Source organism: Rhinopithecus bieti, unplaced genomic scaffold, assembly GCF_001698545.2.
Source record: "Rhinopithecus bieti isolate Rb0 unplaced genomic scaffold, ASM169854v2 scaffold_51905, whole genome shotgun sequence".
NCBI lineage: Eukaryota > Metazoa > Chordata > Mammalia > Primates > Cercopithecidae > Rhinopithecus > Rhinopithecus bieti.
The window spans coordinates 1,141,666-1,161,795 of record NW_016821253.1 but is presented as its reverse complement, the minus strand read 5'-3'; the positions used below and the strand labels follow the sequence as shown (position 1 = coordinate 1,161,795).

Genomic DNA, 20,130 nt, shown 5'->3' with positions numbered 1-20,130 from the left:
AGTCTTTGAGAACAGTCATGAGAGCTGAGCCTTGAAGAGCCACAGCAGTGGGACTGCCCAAGGCCTTGAGAGCCCACCCCTTGCATCAGAGTGGCCTGGATGTGAGACATGTAGTCAAAATAGATTAGTTTGGAGCTTTAAGATTTAATGACTGCCTTTTTGGATTTCAGACTTGCATGGGGCCTGCGGCTCTTTCGTTTGGGCTGATTTCTCCCATTTAAAATGGGCGTATTTTACCCAATGCCTGTATCTCCATTGTACCTTGGAAGTAACTAACTTTTTTTTTTTTAATTATTTTACAGGCTCATAGGTGGAAGGGACTTGCTTTGTCTTAGACGAGACTTTGAACAATGGACTTTTGAGTTAATGCTGAAATGAGTTAAAACTTGGGGGACTGTTGAGAAGGAATGATTGCATTCGGCAATGTGAGAAGGACATGAGACTTGGCAGGGGTCAAAGGTGGAATGATATATTTTGAATTTGTGTCTCTGTCCAAATCTCATGTTGAATTGTAATCCCCAATGTTGGAAGAAGGGACTGATGGGAGGTGAGTGAATCATGAGGGCAGATTTTCCCTTGCTATTCTTATAATAGTGAATGAGTTCTCATGAGATCTGGTTGTTTAAAACTATGTAGCACTTCCCACTTCTTGTTCTTCCTCCTGCTCTGGCCATGTGAAGGCATGCCTGCTCCCGCTTCACTTTCCGCCATGATTGTAAGTTTCCTGAGGCCTCCCCAGCAATATTTCCTGCACAGCCTATGGAAACATGAGCCAATTAAACCTCTTTTCTTTATGAATTTCCCAGTTTCGGGTATTTCTTTATAGCAGTGTGATAATGGGCTAAGACAGTAATCATAGTTATTTTATATTCAATGTCTGAAAATCTATATGTTTTAGTTGCCTGAGTCTATTGTTTTCATTTCTATTTTTTGCTCACTCATCTGTGTAGTATTTTCCCTTATATGTTTGATAAAATGTGTTGATGTTCCCATATTTGGTTGAACTTAATTTATGGATAACTTTGGGGCCTAAATTAAATGCGTTTTCAGTTACTTGTGCTGTGGGCTGGAATCAACTCAGCCATGTTCCTGAATTCCTGGATTAATGTAGAATTCTCCAATTCTGAACCCTTCTTTCTACTGCTGACCCAGGCTTAGTCTCCTAATGGACTGGGGGTCTATAGAAGTATCAGGACCCAGGGTGGCCCCCACAATCCTTGAGGGCTTGTCACTCAACACTCCACATTCAGTTCATCTCCATTTAACTCTCTGAAATTCTGCAAGCCAAGCAATAACTATTTTATATGTTTTGTAGGAAATAGGGTTGTCATGGGACAGCCCCTTCCTAACAGCTATTCTAAGACACTACCAGAAGTAGAAAGCACCTTTCCTTATATTTGTTTGAGAAAAAATGGATATACATGGAAAAACTCGTTTTTTAATCTAACTTCTTTCCTCTTTTGAACAACTATATGTTCTAGGTTTCCTTAATTTTTCCTTCAGCAAGAATAAATTCCTTTTGCATCTGAGCTTTTGAAAAGAAAGACTTCATGAACTGAGAGTGTGTAAATAGCTTCTGAAAATATTTTAAGTTGTTTTATATGTGTATACACACACATAAATATATACAATAAAAATAAAATGCCCCAATTGCATCATAAAGTTGCTAATTCCCATCAATTTTTTGAATTTGCTGTTGTGCCATTTTGTTGATGATGCTAAAGAAATACTATTCTCTATCTGTCCAGCCTTACTGGTGAAGGTATATGACACGACATGATGCGAGAATGGGAAACTGAAATTCTCACACTTCACCCTGCTGGTGGTCAGTTGGTACAACTTGTTTGAAAAACTGCCAAGCAGGATCTGCTAAAGGTAAGTACATACACGTATCATATCACCCTGCAACTGCACTCCTGAGTATACACCCAAAAGAAAATGAGTACTACGTCCCCTAAAAGACATGTGCACAAATGATCATAATGGTTTTATATGTAATAGGCCCCAATCAGAAAACTCCAATGCCTACCATCATTAGATTAGATGGAAACATGTTATGAGCATACAGTGAAACACTGGATAGCAATGAAAAATAAAAAAGTATACTGCTGCATAGAATGTCATAATATTGAGCAAACAAATGTCACAATGTTGAGCAAACAAAGTCAAACACAAGAGTATGACTCTCATTCATGTGAAATTCAAACACAGGCAAAATGAATCTATGGTTATAGAGGTCATAACAATGAGTAGGCAGGTGCCACGGCACATGCCTGTAATTCCAGCACTTTAGGGGCTAAGGAGGGAGGACTGCTTGAGCCCAGGAGTTCCAGACCAGCCTGGGCAACATGGTGAAACTCCATCTTTACAAAAAAGATACAAAAGTCATCTAGGCATGGTGGCACACATCTATTGTCCCAGCTACTGGGGAGGCTGAGTTGGGGCGATCACTTGAGACTGGGAAGTTGAGGCTGCAGTGAGCCCAGATCCCATCATTGCACTCCAGGCTGCGAAAACAGTGGGAGACCCTGTCTCAAACAAACAAACAAACAAAAATAGTGATTACTTTTGCGGGGAATACTTCTAGATTCTGGAGACATGCTGTATCTTGACAAAGATGCTGTGAAGTTTATTAAGTTGTCATTTCAGAGACACCTACTTCACTGCAGACACCTTGTACATCAATTAAATGTACAAGGTCGTTTGCTCTCTCTGCCTGGGAGGCAATCTTTCCTCTCAGATTGCAGATTCAATTCTTTCTTTATTTATTTTTATTATTATAGCTGCCTTTTCTTCTTTGTGACTACTAATCACAAGTTTCTCATCTGTTCTTTTATACCTTCCGTAATTTTTGTTTTCAGACTTTTTTCCTATACCCTTCTTGATTCAATCATTTAATTACAATGACCAGAGTCTTTTGATTGGTTTTTTTTTTTTTGAAATTTTAAGTTAGAAAAGCAGGGATTTACTATCAGAAATATGTTGTTCTCTGTAACGCCTTATTCATTTTTGGGAAAGGTTTCTTACAAAGGAAAATTAGTGAGTCCCACATTAGACTTGCACAGGCACAGCTAAAGCAGAAGCCATAGGTGAGCATTTTAAATCCTCTCAAAGGATCTGGTTGGCAATCCAAGAACCCAGAACACTGAGTGAAAGCACCAACTCCCAAGGCGAGGAAAAGCATTTTTGCACATGCACGCCCTCAGGGAGGCAGCCCTCTATGCAGGCTTTGAAGGAAAGCTGCACACCAACCAATTAACAAGCCAGTCAGGACAGAATTTGCAGAAGATGGAAAGAAGCAGCGATGGATTCAGCAATGGGTGAGAGAGCAATGGACTCTGCACTTTCAAACCTAAACGCATGACATTAATGTGAGTGGGATTTTTCCTTCATTATAAATGTTTAGTAAGGATTCTTGAGACAAAAATGGCATAGTATAAATCAGGAACTTAAAATCTTAAACTACGTGAGCCATACTCAGGTGCCGGGAGAGGATATGTGGCAACTAGAAACAAAAGTTCTCCACAAGCTTCAACTTTTAGGAGGCAGAAGAGAAAGAAATGAGAAATGTGACTTCTGGGAAAGCAGGTAGTTAGTAATTTAGCTCCAAACAATAACATGGAAAAATTGTCAAATATATAAGGTAGCTCAGGGAATTACTTCAGCTGTCAGGACAGACAGAGAACGTTACACACCACCTATCCTGCCTCTAGAGGAAGAGATTGCTAATGCAGCAGGGGTCAGAGGTTTCCAATTGTAAAGATGGAAACCATTCCTCTGGTTTCTTCTGATTACAAGGCTGCTCTGAACATGACAAACTTTGCTTTTTGCTCCATCAGGCCTGGTCCTGGGAGGATGAAAGTGAAGCTGGTAAGTCTGAAAATGCAGCCATCAAAGCAGCTTAAATCCTTTGAGTCTGGAAAGTTTCCAACTCACCTCTTTCAAGAAACGAATTGTGCCATCTGTTTTATTCTCCAGTCCACAGACACTATCAATGCTAGTATTACCACTTTGCTATGTACTATAAAACATACTCTTGAGTGCAAAGAATAATCACAATGCTTTAAATCATCTCTACAAGAGAGGGCCCAATGGTCAACTAACTGCACAGAAAATTGGCTTTCAGATTATTAAAGTACCATCCAGAAAACCAATTAGAATGTCTCTAAAATTCTCACAGGATTTTGAGATTTTAAAACATTTTCATCTATGTTTTTTTCCTTGATATTATACCAGGAGTGTTTATCATATAATTAAAAATTTTAATGAACAACAAAATAAGTGTTTATTGTCCCAAATTCCAACAATATAGTAGTATGGTTAATATAAAAATTATCTCATATTTAACAACACATGCAATCACTGCTAATATTTTGTGACAAATTTACATAAATGAAATTATTTAAATGTTGTTTTCATTCAGCAGTGTGCCAATAACCTTTGATCACATCAGGAAATGCATGTCAACTTGAAGGGCTATGTGGGTATGCTTAGTTTCCTTTTCAAAAAAAAATAAAATGAAATGAAAGTGCTGCTCTACTGGAAACAATTATCTCTTTTTTGTCAGAAAATATTGTATTTGTTTCTTCACTTTTGAAGCATGTTTGCTGGGTATAGAATTTTAAACAGGAATTAATTTCTTTTCATACTTTAAAGTTGTCATTTCATTTTCTCTAGCTCCTCCTGTTTTGTTGAGAAAGAAGTTGTCAATTTTACTATTATTTTCTTTTTAACTTCTGGCTCCTTTTAAAGTTTTTTTAAAAAAATTTTTAAGTTCCAGGGTACATGTGCAGGATGTGCACGTTTGTTACATTGGTAAACATGTGCCATGGTGGTTTGCTGCACCTATCAACCCATCTCCTAGGTATTAAGCCCATCATCCATTAGCTACTCTCTCTGGATGCTCTCCCTCCCGCCGTGGGCCCCCACCTCTTGCCGGGCCCCAGTGTGTGTTGTTCCCCTCCCTGTGTCCATGTGTTCTCATAGTTCAGTTCCCACTTATAAGTGAGGACATGTGGCGTTTGCTTTTCGGTTCCTGCCTTATTCTGATAAGGATAATGGCTTCAGCTCCATCCATGTCCCTGCAAAGGACACAGTCTTGTTCATCTTTACGGCTGCATAGTATTCCATGGTGTATCTCTATGACATTTTCTTTATCCAGTCTATCATTGATGGGCATTTGGGTTGATTCCATGTGTTTACAATTGTGATTAGTGTTGCAATTAACATACACATGCATGTATTGTTGCAACAGAATAATTTACATTCCTTTCGGTATATACCCAGTAATGGGACGGCTGAGTCAAACGGTATTTCTGGTTCTAGACCTTTGCGGAATCACCACACCATCTTCCACAATGGTTGAATGAATTTACATTCCCGCCAACAGTGAAAAAGTGTTCCTATTTCTCTGCAACCTCGACATCATCTGACTTTTTAACGATCACCAACCTGACTGGCCTGAGATGGTATCTCATCGTGGTTTTGATTTGCATTTCTCTGAGGGTAAGTAATGATGAGCCTTTTTTCATCTGTTTCTTGGCCACATGAATGTCTTCTTTTGCGATGTATCTGTTCATGTCCTTTGCCCACATTTAATGTCTTCTTTTTCTTGTAAATTTGTTTAAGTCCCTTGTAGATTCTGGATATTAGGCCTTTGTCAGACAGATAGATTGCAAAAATTTTCTCCCACTTTGTAACTTGCCTGTTCAATCTGATGATAGTTGCTTTTGCTGTGCAGAAGCTCTTTAGTTTAATTAGATCCCATTTGCCAATTTTTAAGTTTTTCTTTAAAAAAACCAAACTTTATTTTAGGTTCAGGGGTGCATGTGCAGGTTTGTTATATAGGTAAATTGGTGTAATGGGGGCTTGTTATACGGGTTATTTCTTTACCCAGGTATTAATACTAATACCAGATAGTTATTTTTTCTGATCCTCTCCCTCCTCCCACCCTTCACCCTCAGGTAGGCCTCAATATTGAGTCTTGATAGCCTTCTAAAAAGAACATCTTAAAACTATTTTAAAACTCTGCAATTCAGATTCTCTGTAATGAGTTTAAATAACCTGATGATGCTTTATTCTGGAGCTGAGCTAACCATATGAATAACTACAAAGACTTCTGAGTTCAGCACTTTTCTCTTTCTCTTGTTGATAAGGAGGATGAGGATGTCTGAAGATGACATTTTCTAAGCATTAGGCTAGTCACTTTACCCATGTCCCCTTCCATAATTCCTCAATTACTCGTTGACACAAGGATCATATCCACCAAAGCCTGAAGAACCAGGAGAGTCGGGAGAACCGGGAGAACTGGAAGAACCAGGAAAACCAGGCAGCCTCCCTTCAACGTTGCTGTCATGTTACTTTTCCATTGCGCTTACCAGAGCTGCACAGACTGTCTGACCTTTCCTGGAATGACACCGAATCATGCCTCATGCTCCGTGTCTCCTTCCAGGAAGAGTTTAGAGTCCACTCAAAAAGCTACAGCCACATAGTGGGAGAAAAACCCTGAGGACACTGCACAGAAAGGGTAGGAGGACAGTTTCTCCCTGCTGGACGGTGCTGGCTTGGGGGACGGGGTGTTGCAGACAAATGGAATTGTATAATCCTCTTGTAAAATTAATTTTAAAAAGACTCCGTAGGAAAATATTAAAGAATATGGAAAGAAATGGAGCAGTATTAATTCAAAGGTAGCACAAATAAATATGCTTTCCATAAGCAGGAAAGGTGAGTCAGAAAGGTTTGATTCTTCCCAGTAAATCTGGTGATTACAGTCAAAATCCCAACACTGTTTTTTTTTTTGTAGAATCGGATCAAGAGCTATTGCAATTCACAAGAAAAAACAAAGAAAGAGAGAGGATGGAAAAAATAGAGTGAGTTAGGAGGTGGCAAGAGGGCAAGGCCTACAGATGACACAAATTGATTATAAATACCTAGTAATTGCATAGTGTGATATTGCCGTTGATATTGACCATCAGAATACAACAGAGGTCTCAGCAGCACACGCCTGTGCTCATGGCACTGGTTACATGTGAGCCGTGGCATTGCAGATCACCCAGAAACAGTGTTGAGACAACTGGTTATCCACAGAAATGCACCTGGAACTCTACCTTGCACAGGTTTCACAAAAATAGATCTCATGGAATTTAGAGACCTAATGTGAAAAGCAAACATTAACAATATTTAGAGGAAAATATAAGGAAATATCTTTATGAACTTAGGATAAGAAAGATTTCTTGAACAAGATCCTAAAACCACAAAACCACAAAAGATAGCACAAACAAAATGAAAAAGACAAGTTATCAGCTGCAGGAAGAGATTTTTAACCCATTACCACCAAAATATTATTACCAAGTATATATTAAACATTTCAATGGATTTGTAAGAAAAAAGGTCACCTTCACGGTAAATGTGCCAAAGAGATGAATAGCATTTCACAGAAGAGGAAAAGCCAAAGAAAAATACAAATAGGAAAAGTAAATACAACTCATTAGTAATGATGGAAATGAAATAGAGTCCCAGAGAGAGAGCAATTTTACAGCAACTGTACTTCGAATATTAAGTCAAAAATTACCTAGCACTGGAGAGGTTGTGGCTCAACTGGAATTCCCCAGAGCTGTGGGAATATAAACTGCACAGCCACTTTCGTAGAAAACTTGCTGTTATTTTGAAAATAGAACATCCCGGTATAATCTAGCACTCAGAAATTCCACCTTATAGAATAGCCAAGAGACATTTATAAGTATCTTTATGGCTGTGGTGGTTTTAATGATGACAAACTAGGAAAACAAACAAACAAAAGCCAAGTGTCCATGGGCAACTGACAATGGATAAACTGTAGTGAAATATCATACAGCAAAATACCTCATAGGAACAAACAGTAAGTAAACATGCAAATCTCAGAAGACTATGGCAGAATAATATTTTATAAGCCTTGCAATAAAATGAAATTATATATTTACAGATAAAACTTTTTTTAATCAAGAGAATGACAAACACAAAATTCAGGATGTCTTATATCTCTGGGCAGGCCAGAAAATGGAGTATGGAAGAGTGCACAGATGACAAGCTAGGGACAATACTCTAATTATTGATGAGAACTGCAATTTCATGGGCATTTGTTTTATTATTTTGCTTCATAACTGACACAGTCTAAATGCAATTTTTAATTATCAAGAGCTCAATTAATTGGTTAGAAATGGAGTAGTCAGACATCTTAAACATAGATTGTACAAACATGAATATTTTTCTCTATGTTCTCCCTGTGTATGAAGTATCTGGTCATTTTGATGATGTGACTGGAATGATTTATAATCAAACATTTTTTCAAACTGCTGACAGGATTCTACATTTCTCGTGCACTAATGCCTCTGTGGATGATGAATTCCCCATGGGGTGCAGCTCACAGGTCACCCTGCGGGAGTCAGAGTTCAGGCTTCTGAGGGAGGAGGGTGGGAGCCCCGTACCCCAGGGAACTGCAGGTTCTCTTACAGCCCAGGCTTCTGAGGGAGGAGGGTGGGAGCCCTGTGCCCCAGGGAACTGCAGGTTCTCCTTTTGCTCGAGTCTGGTTTCCTTGGGAGGGTGGATATTTGGAATGTGACTAAAACTCACTGCATTATACAGTGTTTATACCTCCTTAGGTATTTTCTGTTAAGAAATTCATGGGAGTCTCACAGAAGTTTCCTAAAAATAACCTGAATCCTTCCTACAATCACAGTGATATGTAAGTCAGAGGCAGGACTCAAAGTATTCTTGCCTGTTCACTGAGATGCTGTGAATTATGAGCTTAAAATATCCTATAATGCAATCATGAGGTGCCCCACGTGGGAGTAAATGTCAACAGAACAGCACCTTGAATCTGTGTTCTAAGTATTTCCTCTCAAAGCACCACAATTACCTTCACTGGGCAGCACAGTATCTTTTTAATTCATCTAGAGATTATCTCTGGGCTACTGACATTTCTGTTAAAATGAAATTTAATGAGAATCTATATGCTTACTGTGTTACTGGAGTTTCCGTTCAGATGCAAACCGCTGTCAAAGAGGGGAGAGGAGGCCCCACTGCTGTGGTCGCTGGATGGCCCTGGGGACCCTGCAGCAAAACAAGAGAAGTTCCTTCCAATTGGTGCCTCGACAAAGCACACTGTGACCACGCAGTAACTTCAGTTCTACCTCTGCATGGGAAGTCACCAGCGCCAAAATGCCTGGTCACTCTCAGAGAAGCGGATGCCCAGTTACGGGCTGGGTCATCCCCAGTGGCCTCTCACCTTCCTACCATGATATAGTTTCCTCACCAAGATCTGACCTCGGATTGAGGGGAGGGACCACTGCCGGCTCCTGTGAGGGCTCCCCAGGGTGGAGGGACAGCATCGGGAAGGTGTGCCCCTGGCAGCCCAGGCCCTCCCTGTCAACACGCCCCCTGGAGTGGCCAGCACGAGGCGCCTTCCGTGATCTTGGTGTTCTCTTTTGAAGGGAGATGATCGTACCAGGCCACTCAAAAGGTTTTTTTTTCCAGAGACGATATTGAAAAGCTCACACTCAAAGCACTTAGCACATTACAGGTAAAACAGGTGCTCATAACATCACTTCCCTGGAAAGACAGGCTCGTACAACCAGAGCTTACACCTGCTAAACAGACGCAAGCCAGTTCACAGATCTTCACGCTGCATGGATTACCCAGGGGACGCAGAGCGCTTTCATGCCATTTCCAAGGTCCTGGGAACAGCTCAGGGAGAAAGGCTATATTTGTTCCTTTATTGCCCTTCCCACCAACATCTTCAGGCTGGACTATAAGAGTGGGCTGCTCCCATGTGGCTTAGTGTTTCAGCCCAGCATTTCTGTGGTATTCCATGTAAAGACAGATCCGTGAACACAGTAGCCTGACCATGCTACATTCCCAGCCAGGTGGAACAGAGGCCTCCCAACACGGAGAAAGGAGCCTTTGATGCATCCATGAGTGGAGACCAGGCCCTGTTGTTAGATCACCTGAGTGCCTGGAAAGAGGAAAGAAGCACTGAGAACAGCACTAGCAGGAGGACCTGTCACCAGCCAGCCATCAATCATCACAACCATGTGGTGCTGTTGCAGAATGGAGGCTTGAACTGGCACACTGGCCTCTTGCAGGAAAGACCCCTGTGAAGCTGAAAAAAGCCTGGTGGACACAGCTCCGTGCATTTGTATTTGGGATGCCCTGTTGTGCCGTCTATTTCCTGGGATTAAAGTGAAGATCAATCGTCACCACATATGGAAAGTCATAATGTGACCACCAGCCTCACTTGGTGCAGACAGGAACGCGATATGGCTCGGAGGCTCAAGACCCTCTAACCTCCAATCTGCCTCTGCAAATGTGACGTGCAACGTTCAGTGAGTTAACATGGCTCGCTGTTACCCTTTGTCCAGCTGTATGATATCTACAAAGACTCATATTTTCAGAAAATACTTCATACCATATTCCTTCGTGAAAATTAAGATATTGAGAAACTTGGAGAACTCTGGGTGAAATAAGAGCTGCTTAGCTTTGTTTAAAGGGTAGTTGTCAATTTTACTAGATGAGGAACTTTCCTTTTTCATTGGCCACTGTTTACTGTCTGGTGAAGACGCTGCTGTGGACCAGCCTTCTGCTCCATACAGCACCCAGGGCGTTTCACGGGGTTGTTGCTGAGACCGCCTGAATCTGCCCTTTGGCTTTCAGAAGCACATTTCACTGTTATTTATTTGAAACTCTTTCCCAATGCCTGTTATTTTATATGCGTAATCACCTTATCAGTAATTTGAGAGGAAAATCAAAAATTTTTAATGACTGCAATCTTCTAAAATCCCAAAGTCCATGCTGTAGACAAAGGAGACACATGGCTAATAGCAGCAGATCCAAGTTACCATTGACTGAATGAGCAAACAGGTAAACAGTCAATAAATTTACATTTGACAGTCACACTTACACTCTAAATTTCTGTGAATTTATTTCTGATGAATGGGTATCTTGTCATCCATATCCCAGAACAGAGATGTGAATAGTTATAATATCTTTCTTCTATCACAAAAAAAAGTCCATTATTTTTAAAAAACCCAATATCAGGAATTCTCAATAAAATTGACTTGGTGTCAAAATAATCATATTAGAAAACATATAGTATATGATTAATGTTTATTAAAACACCTAATCTTAGAAAAAACTAACCCTAACCTCTCAAAACTGCTTCGGTTACCCTCAGGCAATGCTGGTTGGAATGTAAAATGGTGTGGCTGCTGTGGAAAATACTTTGGCAGCCACTCAAAAAGCTGAGCCTAGAATCACCAGAGGATTCAGCAATTCCAGTCAGCGGCATCCACTCGGTGGGAGGGAAAGCACCTCCGAAGAAAAACACATTCACAGATGCTCATGGTGGTATAATTCACAATATCCCCCAAACAGAAGCAAGATAAACGCCCATCAGCTGATGAAAGGGTATGTACATGGGTCCATATACACAGACAAATTCCCTATGAGAGATGTTGTTCAGCTGGAAGAAGGCAGCACCGATGCCGCGACATTGGGGGCTGACTTGGAAACTACACTGAGGGAGGACGCCAGACACAAAGGCTTCCCCGTGCGGGATCCATTCACAGAAAACGTCCAGAGCAGGCAAATCCACAGAGACAGGAAGGAGATTCCTGGCTGCCGCGGGCTGGGGTGGGGAGAATCGGGACTGACTGCTAATTGGGACAGGGTTTATTGTTGGGATGATGGAAATGTTTTGGAACTAGATACTGGCAATGCCTCTACAACACAGTGAAATACTTAAAATTGCTGACGTGTTACTTGAAAACGGTGAATTTTGTGTTGTATGAATTGTATCTTTATAAAAAGACCAAGAGCCTGACTTGTGAAAATAAAAGCCTACTTTGACTCAGTCTCAAATGGCTATTTATTTTCTCTTTGATAAACGTTGTAGAATGTGGAAGCTGGACATTTTCCGCACAGATCTGCTGTGATACTCCCTTTCCCCACCCGCTGGGGCTGCTCTGCAGTCAGAAAGTGAAGCCTGCTCGGGCACTGCAATTTTACCTTCACGGTGGGAATTCAGCAGAAGACATTTCACCTGAATTTATGGAGAGATTGCGGCTGCCGTGCTTACATTGTTATGGATACTAAGATGTTCACTTTTTTTACTGTAAAGCATGAAATAAAAAGGAGAACAGACACTTACTGAATTAACGGGGACGCAGCACCCTGGCCTCCGCTGCATCTGCCCGCCCCCAGCTGCCCTTTCCTGCCCATGTTGCCCCGGTGACCTGGTGGGGACGCGCCTCTGTGGCCTCCGTGATCTGCGCCCCAGGGCTGCCCGTTTCCTGCATGTGCCCCGGTGACCTGTTTTTTTGGGGGGGACGCAGCACCCTGGCCTCGTGATCTGCGCCCCAGGGCTGCCCCTGTTCTGCCATGCTGGCCCGGCTGACCTGTGGGGGACGCGCAGCACCCTGGGGCCTCCCGGATCTGCACCCCGGCCTGCCCTTTCCTGCATGGTGCCCGGTGACTGCTGGGGGACGCCCAGCCACCCTGGCCTCGTTATCTGCGGGCCCCAGCGCCTTGCCCTTTCGCCTGCATGGTGCCCTGGTGACCTGTGGGGGACGCAGCACCCTGGCTCTCGCTGATCTGCGCCCCAGGCTGCCCTTTCCTGCATGTGCTCCGGTGACCTGTGGGGTTGGGCGGTGCCAGCTGGGCCGGCCAGCGCAGAGCAGTTTAGAGCAGCACAGCCCCTGCCTCAGGACACGGGCTGCAGCACCGCTCACAGAAGTCACTGGGTCACCGGCAACTGGCCCTGGAGCCTGTGGGTTTCAGCGGAGCCCACGGACAGAAGTCAGGATGTGAATCTCGACAGAGGCACCAGAATTGCAAGAGCTGCCCATCCTCAGAGTGAAATACAGGCTCGGTGCTATCTCTAGGCAGGGGCGCACGGTGCAAACCTCCGCCTGGGGCACTTCCTCTGTGATCTGCTATTGCAGTGTTGCTGCTGCTGTTGCTTAAATTCTGCTGTTTCAACAGCAGCTGGGGAAGCTGGCTCAGACGCAGCACCCATCTCACTCTGCCTGTGAAGTCACCTTGCCCAAGAGAGAAGTCAGGAACGGCCCCAGGGTGAGCGTCCTCCGGCTCCCACTCCCACTTCACAACACCAGAAAGCACCCCCTGCTTTCTGTCTGTCTCCTCCTTTATCTGTGCCACCTGTCCAAGTCACTATCTTCTTTTTCTTTCTGGCAAAATCTATGAAATGTCTTAGTTTCTTCCTTGGTGAGCCTGTATGGTCACAGCTGCTGCAGAATCCTCAGACACTCAGGCTGCCCCCTCGAAAGTGAGTCCTCCTCCCCTATCTGAGCTCACTGCTGGGTCTCGTGATGTGTCTCTGACACCTGAGTGTGTGTGTCTGACACCTGAGTCTCCCTGCTGGCTCCAAGAACTTCTGTGCAGCTCTCATCACGTCCACCCCCCTTCCTGATTCACAGCAGCATTTCTCAAAACTCCAGGGGGTGCACCACTGTGCCTCGTGTGACATTTCGCTCCCTCGAACTTTTGCCCGATTGCTAACATGTTCTGCCTCTACCACCCTGGGAATATTCGCCTTTCTCACGCACAGCCTCTCAGCACCCCTTACTCTTTTCCTCAAGAACCCTCCAGGTCCTCATCCATGCTCCCGTGGCTCCGTCTAGCAGAGGGAGTGGTCTCTGAGGATGGCAGGGCATGCAGTGAATCTTACTGATCCATGTTTAGTACAACAGCAGCAAGATCGATTTTCCTAAGATTGTGAATAGCATAGTTATTCCGCTGTGATTGATGGGAAAATGGAGTTGCTGCAAGTGATGTGTTCCTGGTTGCTCAGGAAGATGAAAGCAGAAGTCACACTATGAGTCTAATGATGCTTTTGATCAAATGCTGACACAGGAAAAGTTCACTTGTCCCCTTGCAGGGCTTGTGATGGCAGAGTGCTCGCCTCTTCCATGCCCTGCTGCTCACACCTGTGGCGGGGTGCCATAGAGATGGGCAGGCTTTGGGGCTCTGACCCCATGGCAGCATGTAGGGGTGGATGTTTCCAGTTCCTGAAGCCCCACTGGGAGTGTGTGTTCCAGGGTGTTCTTTTAGTTCTGCCGTCTGCAGGTGGCTTCCAGGCTTTAGTTCTGCTGTCGGTAGGCGGCTTGTAGGCTTTAATTCTGCCATCTGTAGGCGGCTTGTGTTAATCAGCTCAATTAGACCCTCTGCCTTATCACGAGGGCAGAGGGCTTTCTGTATCCCGGGGTTCCTGCCTTAGCGTACCTGAAGAATTGGATCCCACGTGGGCTTGGAGGGTTGGCACAAGGTTTGATGGAGTGGTGGCAGCTCTCAGAAAATGGATGGAGAGCCAGAAAGGGCATGGAGTGGCAAGGTGGTTTTCTCCTGGAGTCTCTTCCAACCACCCCAGCCAAACTCCACATCATTCTGCCAGTCGATAGCCTGCCAGTGTCTGCTGGTGCCTGTCAGCATGCTCTTCCACTCCTCTGTTCTTCTCAACATCCAGCCACTTGTGTCTCTGCCCACTAGGGTCTTGAGGTTGCTCTAGGCACAGCATGGGGCGTGGTGGGCCAGGGTGGTATTGGAAAATGCAACATTTGGGTGCAAGAACAGGAGTGCCTGTCCTCACTTAGGTCCACGGGCATAGGCCAGGGGTAGAGCCCTCGACAGGGACCCGCCCTTCTCCTCCCAGCACTTCCCTGCCCCATCCTGTATCAGTGAAAACCCAATGCATGATCAGAATTCAACAACTCATGTGCCTGAGAGCTGCAGCCGGGCCACTCGGGGCAGGAGAGAAAGGAAGGCATTGGCAAAGGGGACATCAATGGAAGAGAGAGAGAAAGTAAAACAGCCAATACGACCCCAGGGAGGGAAGCCGTTCCTTCCCATGAGCCAGTGGCAAGGAGGACAGGCCACCAGCCCCATGAGAAGGAACCCGACTGTCAGCTCGGCGGGAGGTCCTCATTCCATGTCGGACGCCATGGGGTAAATGCCATCATTTAGCAGTGATGCCCTCTGCTAAATCAAAGGAACGGTGGTGACTCTAACCTTTATAAAGCCATGATAGATGAATGACATTAGAAAAGTTACAACTATCTTCACTAAAACATTTTCTAGATTTGGGGTTCATCACTTTCATATTGGGTCACAATTAAAGTATAATAGAGGATTACAAACTTTGTGCCAAAATATGTCAGGGACTTCATAGCATAAATTTACCATTATTTTCAATTTTGCACTGAAAATTTCTCAGGTCAACATAGGTATTTCAAATGTAAACTTTGCTTGTATGTTAACATATAGATAAATACAATCATGGTGAGTTTGCATGAAGGAAGAACCATGTAGTTAAGTGACGAGAAGCATGGTCTGATAACACTTCCTTTAAAAAAGCCCGTGGATGTGTTAAAACATACAACGTCATGGGAACGCGTAACGCCATGGTGCCTGCCTATCCTTTTCTTCTCTCTGAATGTACGCTCAGGAAATGATTAATATCCCAGTCCATGCGGTAGCATTTGGATAAATAATGTGGCAAAAAAGGAATTTCTCCAGCACCCTGGAATTTCTCCTCTTCCCACTTACCTAACGGGAGCTTCAGAAATGCCGGCGCTTCCCTGAGATACTCAACGGTGATGGTAACTTCATCGCCAGCATTTCTCAGAAGATGCACCTGTCAATATGACAAAATAGCTACTTTACCACCACAAAAGAACCAGACACAGAATTGAAAATAAAATCTCTCTGCCTCTCCTGTTTCCCAAGAATTCAAAGTTCATAGCTACCTCTGAAACACGGAAAACTTTGTGGGCTTCAGCTGGAGTAAAGAAACAGTGGTTATCACCTCCGAGGCCACCTGCCTCCCACACTCTATCTGTGTAAACAAGTGCATGAGTAAGCAGGGGTCTGCCCATATCATCCACAACACCAGGCTCTCTGCATCCCTATGAACGCAATCTACCAGAAAATAATACCCTTGGAGAAATCAGTGTGTTACTACAAACACCCAGTGTTCAGTCACTGGCAAAACATGGATGAATTGTGGCACAACAAACCACAAATACGAATTTGAAGATTTAAATGATGCTTTAGTTCTCAGGAAGTTAGTGGCTATCATTTCAAAAGAATGGAACTTAGTTCTGTGCTGAAACTTCAAATTATACTCACTGTTTTAGTCACCTCACATACAATCCCGTATGTTTCAACACAGCATCTAAAATCAGCTTTTGTGCACAATGTATTTGCCATTGTTTAAATCTGACTGAGACACTAAAAGTCTAGATGCTACAAAGCTGTGTGTGTCAGAATTCACTGCACCTGCACCTGTGTCTTCCCATAATGCATAACCCTGCTCTGCTGTGTCCTCCTCCTCTGAGGCCAGGCATAGCCCACCCCGCCCTCTCCTCTACACAGGGCCTGCCAACAGTTTGAGCAGGTTCCTAACACACTTCATCCTCCTAGGCCAGGCGTATCCCACCTCACCCTTTCCCCTACATGGAGACTGTCCACACTCTGAGCAGGTTCCTGCCCTACTTCATCTCCTAGGGCAGGCGTAGCCCACCCCGCCCTCTCCTCTACACAGAGCCTGCCAACAATTTGGGCAGGTTCCTACCTCACTTCATCCTCTGGGGCCAGGCGTAACCCACCTTGCTCTCTCCTCTACATAAAGCCTACCCACAGTTTGGGCAGGTTCCTGCCCTACTTCATCGCTCCCTCTGACCTTTCCTCCTCATTTCTTCAGTCACTTTCTATGCCCGTCATTGCCTACCTGGAGGACTATAGTTCTGCACAGCTCCCTAAGACCCTTGGTGTAGCTTGGGTGGGTTTTGAAGACTGGATTTAGAAAGTTTGAAAGTTCCCATGGCCTGAGATCCAACATAAATGCCTTCCTATTTCACCCAAGGACATTTCCATCCGGCATGGCCGGTCTACCTCTATCACTGGTGCTCCCTCCTGGCCCTCTGAACCACCCCACCCCAGCCATGCCTGTGGACAACCTTACATATGTCGGTGCTTTCACATAGATCTTGACCTCATAGGACAGCCTCATCCCTTTTACCTCATGAAATCCCACTAAAACTCCAGACTGGAAACAGCAGAACTGTGGAAACGCTCCCCTAATGCCACTGAGCATTTTCAACATCCTTTCTTCTCCCTCCCCTCGTCCACTTCCATGTGGCTGGTGACCCTGTGCTGATGGCCTCCAGGTCGCAGGTGCTGTTGGCAGGCTTCATACGCCACCCACTGTCTGTTGGGAGGCCTCACACGCCCACTTCCTGTTGGGAGACCTCACACGCCCACCTCCTGTTGGGCGGCTTCACACGCCCACTTCCTGTTGGGAGGCTTCACANCTGGGAATATTCGCCTTTCTCACGCACAGCCTCTCAGCACCCCTTACTCTTTTCCTCAAGAACCCTCCAGGTCCTCATCCATGCTCCCGTGGCTCCGTCTAGCAGAGGGAGTGGTCTCTGAGGATGGCAGGGCATGCAGTGAATCTTACTGATCCATGTTTAGTACAACAGCAGCAAGATCGATTTTCCTAAGATTGTGAATAGCATAGTTATTCCGCTGTGATTGATGGGAAAAATGGAGTTGCTGCAAGTGATGTGTTCCTGGTTGCTCAGGAAGATGAAAGCAGAAGTCACACTATGAGTCTAATGATGCTTTTGATCAAATGCTGACACAGGAAAAGTTCACTTGTCCCCCTTGCAGGGCTTGTGATGGCAGAGTGCTCGCCTCTTCCATGCCCTGCTGCTCACACCTGTGGCGGGGGTGCCATAGAGATGGGCAGGCTTTGGGGCTCTGACCCCATGGCAGCATGTAGGGGTGGATGTTTCCAGTTCCTGAAGCCCCACTGGGAGTGTGTGTTCCAGGGTGTTCTTTTAGTTCTGCCGTCTGCAGGTGGCTTCCAGGCTTTAGTTCTGCTGTCGGTAGGCGGCTTGTAGGCTTTAATTCTGCCATCTGTAGGCGGCTTGTGTTAATCAGCTCAATTAGACCCTCTGCCTTATCACGAGGGCAGAGGGCTTTCTGTATCCCGGGGTTCCTGCCTTAGCGTACCTGAAGAATTGGATCCCACGTGGGCTTGGAGGGTTGGCACAAGGTTTGATGGAGTGGTGGCAGCTCTCAGAAAATGGATGGAGAGCCAGAAAGGGCATGGAGTGGCAAGGTGGTTTTCTCCTGGAGTCTCTTCCAACCACCCCAGCCAAACTCCACATCATTCTGCCAGTCGATAGCCTGCCAGTGTCTGCTGGTGCCTGTCAGCATGCTCTTCCACTCCTCTGTTCTTCTCAACATCCAGCCACTTGTGTCTCTGCCCACTAGGGTCTTGAGGTTGCTCTAGGCACAGCATGGGGGCGTGGTGGGCCAGGGTGGTATTGGAAAATGCAACATTTGGGTGCAAGAACAGGAGTGCCTGTCCTCACTTAGGTCCACGGGCATAGGCCAGGGGGTAGAGCCCTCGACAGGGACCCGCCCTTCTCCTCCCAGCACTTCCCTGCCCCCATCCTGTATCAGTGAAAAACCCAATGCATGATCAGAATTCAACAACTCATGTGCCTGAGAGCTGCAGCCGGGCCACTCGGGGCAGGAGAGAAAGGAAGGCATTGGCAAAGGGGACATCAATGGAAGAGAGAGAGAAAGTAAAACAGCCAATACGACCCCCAGGGAGGGAAGCCGTTCCTTCCCATGAGCCAGTGGCAAGGAGGACAGGCCACCAGCCCCCATGAGAAGGAACCCGACTGTCAGCTCGGCGGGAGGTCCTCATTCCATGTCGGACGCCATGGGGTAAATGCCATCATTTAGCAGTGATGCCCTCTGCTAAATCAAAGGAACGGTGGTGACTCTAACCTTTATAAAGCCATGATAGATGAATGACATTAGAAAAAGTTACAACTATCTTCACTAAAACATTTTTCTAGATTTGGGGTTCATCACTTTCATATTGGGTCACAATTAAAGTATAATAGAGGATTACAAACTTTGTGCCAAAATATGTCAGGGACTTCATAGCATAAATTTACCATTATTTTCAATTTTTGCACTGAAAATTTCTCAGGTCAACATAGGTATTTCAAATGTAAACTTTGCTTGTATGTTAACATATAGATAAATACAATCATGGTGAGTTTGCATGAAGGAAGAACCATGTAGTTAAGTGACGAGAAGCATGGTCTGATAACACTTCCTTTAAAAAAGCCCGTGGATGTGTTAAAACATACAACGTCATGGGAACGCGTAACGCCATGGTGCCTGCCTATCCTTTTCTTCTCTCTGAATGTACGCTCAGGAAATGATTAATATCCCAGTCCATGCGGTAGCATTTGGATAAATAATGTGGCAAAAAAGGAATTTCTCCAGCACCCTGGAATTTCTCCTCTTCCCACTTACCTAACGGGAGCTTCAGAAATGCCGGCGCTTCCCTGAGATACTCAACGGTGATGGTAACTTCATCGCCAGCATTTCTCAGAAGATGCACCTGTCAATATGACAAAAATAGCTACTTTACCACCACAAAAGAACCAGACACAGAATTGAAAAATAAAATCTCTCTGCCTCTCCTGTTTCCCAAGAATTCAAAGTTCATAGCTACCTCTGAAACACGGAAAACTTTGTGGGCTTCAGCTGGAGTAAAGAAACAGTGGTTATCACCTCCGAGGCCACCTGCCTCCCACACTCTATCTGTGTAAACAAGTGCATGAGTAAGCAGGGGTCTGCCCATATCATCCACAACACCAGGCTCTCTGCATCCCTATGAACGCAATCTACCAGAAAATAATACCCTTGGAGAAATCAGTGTGTTACTACAAACACCCAGTGTTCAGTCACTGGCAAAACATGGATGAATTGTGGCACAACAAACCACAAATACGAATTTGAAGATTTAAATGATGCTTTAGTTCTCAGGAAGTTAGTGGCTATCATTTCAAAAGAATGGAACTTAGTTCTGTGCTGAAACTTCAAATTATACTCACTGTTTTAGTCACCTCACATACAATCCCGTATGTTTCAACACAGCATCTAAAATCAGCTTTTTGTGCACAATGTATTTGCCATTGTTTAAATCTGACTGAGACACTAAAAGTCTAGATGCTACAAAGCTGTGTGTGTCAGAATTCACTGCAC

At 44.6% G+C, this 20,130-nt stretch overlaps 1 protein-coding gene across 13 annotated transcripts in view; it reads right to left on the bottom strand.

Annotated features, from left to right (window-relative positions):
* SNTG2 (syntrophin gamma 2) overlaps positions 1 to 20,130 on the bottom strand; it is a 414,561-nt gene that overhangs the window by 151,363 nt on the left and 243,068 nt on the right. For all 13 annotated transcript variants that reach the window (XM_017860345.1, XM_017860346.1, XM_017860347.1 and 10 more), the window contains 2 exons: positions 19,396 to 19,483; positions 8,996 to 9,087 (listed from right to left, as the gene is read on the bottom strand). In XM_017860345.1, coding sequence (XP_017715834.1) covers positions 8,996 to 9,087; positions 19,396 to 19,483 — 180 coding nt within the window. The remainder of the gene's footprint in view (positions 1 to 8,995; positions 9,088 to 19,395; positions 19,484 to 20,130) is intronic.